The sequence below is a fragment of the Oryzias melastigma genome, linkage group LG6 (assembly GCF_002922805.2).
Source record: "Oryzias melastigma strain HK-1 linkage group LG6, ASM292280v2, whole genome shotgun sequence".
NCBI classification, from domain to species: Eukaryota; Metazoa; Chordata; class Actinopteri; order Beloniformes; family Adrianichthyidae; genus Oryzias; species Oryzias melastigma.
Genome location: NC_050517.1, coordinates 19,160,520 through 19,166,257, shown reverse-complemented (window position 1 = coordinate 19,166,257; position 5,738 = coordinate 19,160,520). Strand labels below are relative to the sequence as shown.

Here is a 5,738-nt window from a genome sequence, read left to right as displayed (position 1 = left end):
TCTTGTGAAAATCCTGATGCGGCCCGGCCTCAACTAGACGCCGCCTGTAGTGGCCCCCGGCTGATTTGAGTTTGAGACCCCTGATGTAGAGCTTTGAGAGAATCTAGGTTATAAACTGATACTTTTTAAAAACACTAAACCTAAATACAGAATAAACAAACCACACCGAACGATCAAGAGAAGATGCTTTATTTTTAAAGTGGTTGCTCAGTCATATACTCAGTCTCATTCCAAAGGCACCAGTGTTCTACCCAACAGATGATTGGAGGAAGTTCTAATGTGAAATTATGTCAATTAAAAGTATAATTATGGCATCATATTGATTGGTGACAAAGTAAAACCTGTGCAGATTTCCTCTTTAACAGTTACTTCTTCTCGCTGGATGCCTTCTTTGAAACCGTTTTGTTGGTGTTGGCATATTTCTTTTTGTCATTTCTGTGGAAAGAATAAAATCATATTTTCAGACACCAGATTCTATTTTCAAGCCAATCTTATCTCCACTTATAACTTTGATATGCACCTGCTCATTTTTGATTTGTTTCTGCATCCTAGTCCTCCTTCCCAGTGGTTGGTACGCGTGCCTCTCGTCATCATGCTCCCACAGGTGACACATGGCTTTCCGTTGGCGTACGGCTGCAGGATCAAAACGACACGAGGAAGATTAGATATTTTTCTTTATCAGATGAGCTTTATTCCTATAAATGCGATGGTATTCCACCTGTTCTTTGGCACAGAAGCCACAGAGCATCCTCGTGGCGAGCTCCATGGGGTGGTCCTGATTTTCATCGTGGCACACATCGCAGGGGTAAGCCCGGCCGCAGCAAGGAAACCTGGAAACAAGCGTTTAAATTATTCTCAAAACATACATTCAAAACAAAACCTCTGAAAAGAGAAATCACACCTGAGCCAGCGATGGCTCTGTTTGTAATGTTTGCACGCTCCTTTGTCTGGCAGTGGTTTTCCCTTTTGTACGGCTGGATCTCTCATGCTCTTGTAATTAACAGTAGTAGAACCTGGACAGACACAGGAAAAATATTACATGATTTATACTTTTGTGTTTTTATGTAAATTTGCTTTATTTTCTAAGATTTTACACAATAAATATAAACCATGAGTTTGGTTCAAGCTAGCAAAATAAACAATACAGACATTTCACCCTGACAGATTTTGTAAACAATAATCCAAGTTGTTGTGTTTTTAAGAAATAAGACACAATTTAGTAGAAGTAAAAATAAGAGGGTTTTTTTTTGTTTGTTTTTCATAAACTTCAGTGTTTCAGTTCAATTTATTAAAGTAAAAAGACTAGAGACCTTGAAATATAGGAAAGCCAAATAAACAACACTGTAATTCATTACAATATTATGTCTGAATACATAAAACCTTAGAATTAACTAGTAGCGTATTTCCTCAAGTCTGGCTGTAAAGCCAAGTGGGCCAGCCTAGGTGGCGTGAAATCTTAAACCCAGACTAATCCATTTGGAACCGGGTGTATGTGGGCTATGACCCCGTTCATTTTTCAAATTTGAGATTGATTTGACTCCAATTTCTGTTCCTGGAAAGCCTGACGTCTTTCCACGTATATTATCAACCTACATAATACTCTTCACTGGTAAAGAATTGACTCCTATAGTACATTGGCATCTATGTATGCCTATATGCCAATGTGCCAAAAAAAATCCCAAATCTTGTGCTTTTTTAAATCATATTAACTGATAAGGCCTTGCTCAAAGGTGTTTGATCAGGTCAGGGGTCTGCAACCTGAGACTCCAGGGTCATGTGTGACTCTTTGGCTTTGAAATTCTAATGATCTGAATAAATAATAGGTTTGTCAGAGCTGTTTACTATAAGAATACATTTAAAATCTTATCTTTTGCTGCACAAGAGTGTCTCATTGCTATTTTAAAGCAAAGTACTTAAAAGTATGTAATTTTATTTGATTATAGCTACGAGTAAATCTGCTGCAGGATGACGTTCTTCTTTGACAGAGTTTATTTTATTTTGAAAGAAACTTGAAAGGAAACTGTTTTATATAAAAAAGTTTAACAATGTTATAATTAAGTTACTGTAAATATTTCAGATCTTCATTTTATTAAAAATGGCTTAATGATCAAACAAACATAAAAAGCATTTTTCTCTCTTTTTGTCTGTAAGAAAGTGTTCAACTAGCATTAAAGGTTCCAGGTCGCTGGATTGGGTGTAGCTGCCTTATTGTTTCATGTAAAAAAATAAATAAAATAAATTAATAAACTGATTTTTTTTTTACTAAATAACACAAAAGCTCTCACTTTTTAGAAAGTGCTTTTTTGAATGTTTGTTTTTAAATATATAATAATATTGAACAATATAGCAAGTATTTATGTTATCAGAAGTTGAATTGGTGTAATTTTAAGTATGTGTCCAAAAAAACAACATTTGAGATGTAAAATAGTGGGTATAAAACACACAAAAGCATTATTTCTGTGCTTAGCGTCATTTGAGATAATATTATGTCAGACAAAACTGCGAGTAATCCGACTACACACACTCTCCTGCTTTTAAATCCAACTGGGGCAGTCTCTGCGTGGAGAATTCTTAAGCCTAGCCTGATCCATTTGGAAACGTGTGTAACTGGGCTCTGACCTGCTTTGTTAGAGGTGCGAGGCTGAATGTACTGAAATCTTGCGCTTTCAGCTAGAATGCTGAGCTTGCTGTGACAATGTTCACAACTAAGCTCTCTTGTTTGTCCATAGATAAGATTCTGAGGAATAACAAAGAGAGTTTTCTTAGGTTAGTGCTTTTTAAAATCTAGTTTAGGTTGTGTTTGTTTGCGTTTCCGTCTTTTGTCACCTCCACAGGCATGTCTTGAGAGCAGGTGAGGCATCCCAGGATGAAGTCGCAGTCCTGAAGGATGAGGTCAGCAGGAGTAGTGCTATGGAGGTCCAGATAGCCCAGGACATCACAGTAATGGTGGAGCATGCAGGGCCTGAATGCAGCATTTATGCTTGCATTGCACTTCTCACACTGAGCTGCACATGGTGTCCTTCCAGTGAGTGTCAGGTCTGCCGTCACCTTACACCTGCAGACGGAACAAATAAGGAAAAATGTCCATCTTCCTACCAAAGGGTTGGATCTAATAAAAAGTAATTTTTGTTACCGATTACACTGCAGGCTAACAGTTATCCGCTGAGCTACTACAGTGGCAGTGTTCTCTCCCAGGCTCAGTCCCAGAAGCTTCACCTCTGTTCCTCGGCGAGGGTCGCTGATCTTAATGTTTTCCACCAGTCGACTTGCCTCTTCCTGCTGATCTTCTTCAAAACACTGACCTTCCTGCTGCAATGACTCATCTTGATTGATCATTTCTCCATCTTCTGCATCGTAAACCTCTTCATCTGTATGTGCAGCAGCAGAGTCATAGTCCTGGCCAGATTTTTCACACGCTGTCTGCTGAAGCTCCTGATAGGGTATAAACTGTAGTCCAGCTTTTTGTAAATCCACGTCCTTTTTTAACTGCAATAAAAAGAGGATTATGTGCATGTTGTCTCTATACTACTACAGATAAAGAAACACATGATGCCGTCTCACTTGTCTGGCTCCTTCAGTGAACAATCTTTCCAAGCTGCGATCCAGCCAGCGAAGAAAAGGCCGGAAAAGCAGCTCGACCTTCCCCAGCAGCTGATTGGTGGCATGCTTCGCTTGAAGCCACTCTACGGATGCGTCCTGAACATGTCTGCATATCATCACAATGGTTGAAACAAATGCGTCAGCGGCTGAGGTACATGACATAGACAGAAAAACGCATTTGTTCTTACTTTGCCATCACGGGTGGCAGTTCCTGGTCCAAAGGTATTTCCAGGACGAAAATCTGTAAAAGCATTTATAGTTTTTGCCACATAAAACTCATAATGCACAGAAGAAACTAGACGTGATTTTAAAAACTGTGGTATTCACCTCAAGGGGGTAGTTATCCGGGAAGCTCACCATTATGTCAATTTCTTTCAGATCAAAAGGCTGGAAAGAAATGAGGAAAGTGAGTCAAGTAAGTTGCAAAAGTGACTCGAGAAATTGTTTTATTAAATAATATGAAAAAGAGCTAAAGGTTATTACAAATTTAATTCCTATTTTTTCCCCCATTTCTGGTGTTAAAAATGTTAAGCTTTTCTATCAAAAAGCTTAACTGTCGGTTATTTTTTCACTACAATCAAGTTAAATAAGGAGGTTTATCATAATCTATTAAAACTAGACATCGTATTGGGATATTCTGTTTACCCAGTCTGGATCAGTAGCCTCAACAGTCATCCTGTAATACGTCACTTTGCCATCACTTCGTTCCTGAATAATCAGCTGCTCTTTAGGAAATCGCTTCTGCAGCTGCTTGATCTCCGTGTCTCGCAGCTGGTTGGCCTTCTCCTCCGTCATGTCACCGAGCTTCACTTCCAGGGGGCCGCTGTGGATGGACGCTGGAGGGCACCTCGGGGCGGCTTTGGTGGGATTACCAGGACCCAGTGTGACATCCTCTGGAGGGAACTGGAGTGGATGCCAGAAACGACATCGCTCCTCCATAGCGCAGTGACCTGAGAGAAAATAACGACAAGGGCGACGGGGGGCAGAGACAGAGCTTCTTGACCGCTGGCTGTCCTCATGTTCACCTCGAGATTCTAAACATCTTCCACCCGGCTGGCCAGGCGCTCCACCAACATGTTTAGAAGCTGTGATGTTATCATTTGTGTGAAGGAATTTGCATTTCTTCCCAAAATTACAGTGTCGTCCTTGGGAGAAGAAGCGGCACACCGGCTGAGATTGAGGAACTGGCTTAGACTCGGTGTCTCCTGCAGGGCTTTCCATCTTTAGGGCCTGAAAATGAAACACATTTCTCCCTGAATCACTGCAAACTGATTACACTTCTGCTTTTTAAATGGATCAACACTACAATGAGAATGAAAAGACTGAAAGAGAAAACTGTCCAAATGTGGGGGAAAAAAATCTAATCCAAAATGTGTTCTTGACAAACTGCCCTTTTGAACTTTGCTAACAAAGTAAAAGATGTTTATTTTCTGGGTGGAGATCACTAAAGAGGCGTCTGCTCTGGAAGGAAGAAAAACTACCAAACTGCATGTAAAGTTAACAACACACTTGATGAGCTCCTATGTTAAATTGAAGAAAAGTTTATGTAAAAACGTAATTACCTCGAATTCTTAAGGAGATCAACTGCAGTTTTATTCCTATTATTGGGTACAGGAAGATAAAAAAAACAAAACAAAAGGTAAATATAAAAACATCAGACGACGAATCGGCTAACAGAACAGTCACTTCTACGTGCTAAAAAATAAGCTAGCAGCACCACTTTCTAAAAGCTCTATGTGCTACTGAGTTAAACCGTTTTAGTGTTTCGTGGATTTACCTTTACTCCTACTGACACTGACGACACAGACAAGTAAATCAATAACTGTTTTATTTTTTTTAATTTTCGAGCACTTCTCCGTTGGTGTAATGTATCGTTAACGTGTCAAGCGCGCCCTCTAGCGGCCTGGTGGTCGAACTTGCGTCGAATGCTGCCAATTGAGACAATTCAAATATGATTTAATTCATGAAAACATTTAATATTTATCAATGCATGCATTCAATCAAATTATAATTTGTAAAAACACATTTGTTAAGCATATTTTTGTTTGTTGAAACACATCTGTTGAAAAAATTAAAAACAGAAAATGAAACCAAACTATGTGAAGAGTAAGATTTTAGAAATATCATTGAATGATGTA

At 39.2% G+C, this 5,738-nt stretch overlaps 1 protein-coding gene across 3 annotated transcripts; it reads right to left on the bottom strand.

Moving 5' to 3' along the window:
- Positions 1 to 168: 168 nt before the first annotated feature.
- Positions 169 to 5,496, bottom strand: si:dkey-24l11.2 (uncharacterized protein LOC100034462 homolog). 3 transcript variants are annotated; one of them, XM_024282566.2, is made up of 13 exons: positions 5,378 to 5,496; positions 5,163 to 5,198; positions 4,246 to 4,830; positions 3,928 to 3,987; positions 3,789 to 3,841; positions 3,562 to 3,706; positions 3,134 to 3,486; positions 2,827 to 3,055; positions 2,620 to 2,737; positions 902 to 1,013; positions 719 to 830; positions 521 to 633; positions 169 to 435 (listed from the first exon to the last, which is right to left on the bottom strand). In XM_024282566.2, exons 3-13 carry the CDS (start codon positions 4,819 to 4,821, stop codon positions 366 to 368), a joined length of 1,941 nt encoding a protein of 646 aa, XP_024138334.1. In that variant the 5' UTR covers positions 4,822 to 4,830; positions 5,163 to 5,198; positions 5,378 to 5,496; the 3' UTR covers positions 169 to 365. The 3 variants fall into 3 exon arrangements, with proteins under 3 accessions (XP_024138334.1, XP_024138337.1, XP_024138336.1); XM_024282569.2 differs by lacking the exon at positions 5,163 to 5,198 and having other exon boundaries at positions 5,378 to 5,472; XM_024282568.2 differs by lacking the exon at positions 5,378 to 5,496 and having other exon boundaries at positions 5,163 to 5,353.
- Positions 5,497 to 5,738: the final 242 nt, after the last annotated feature.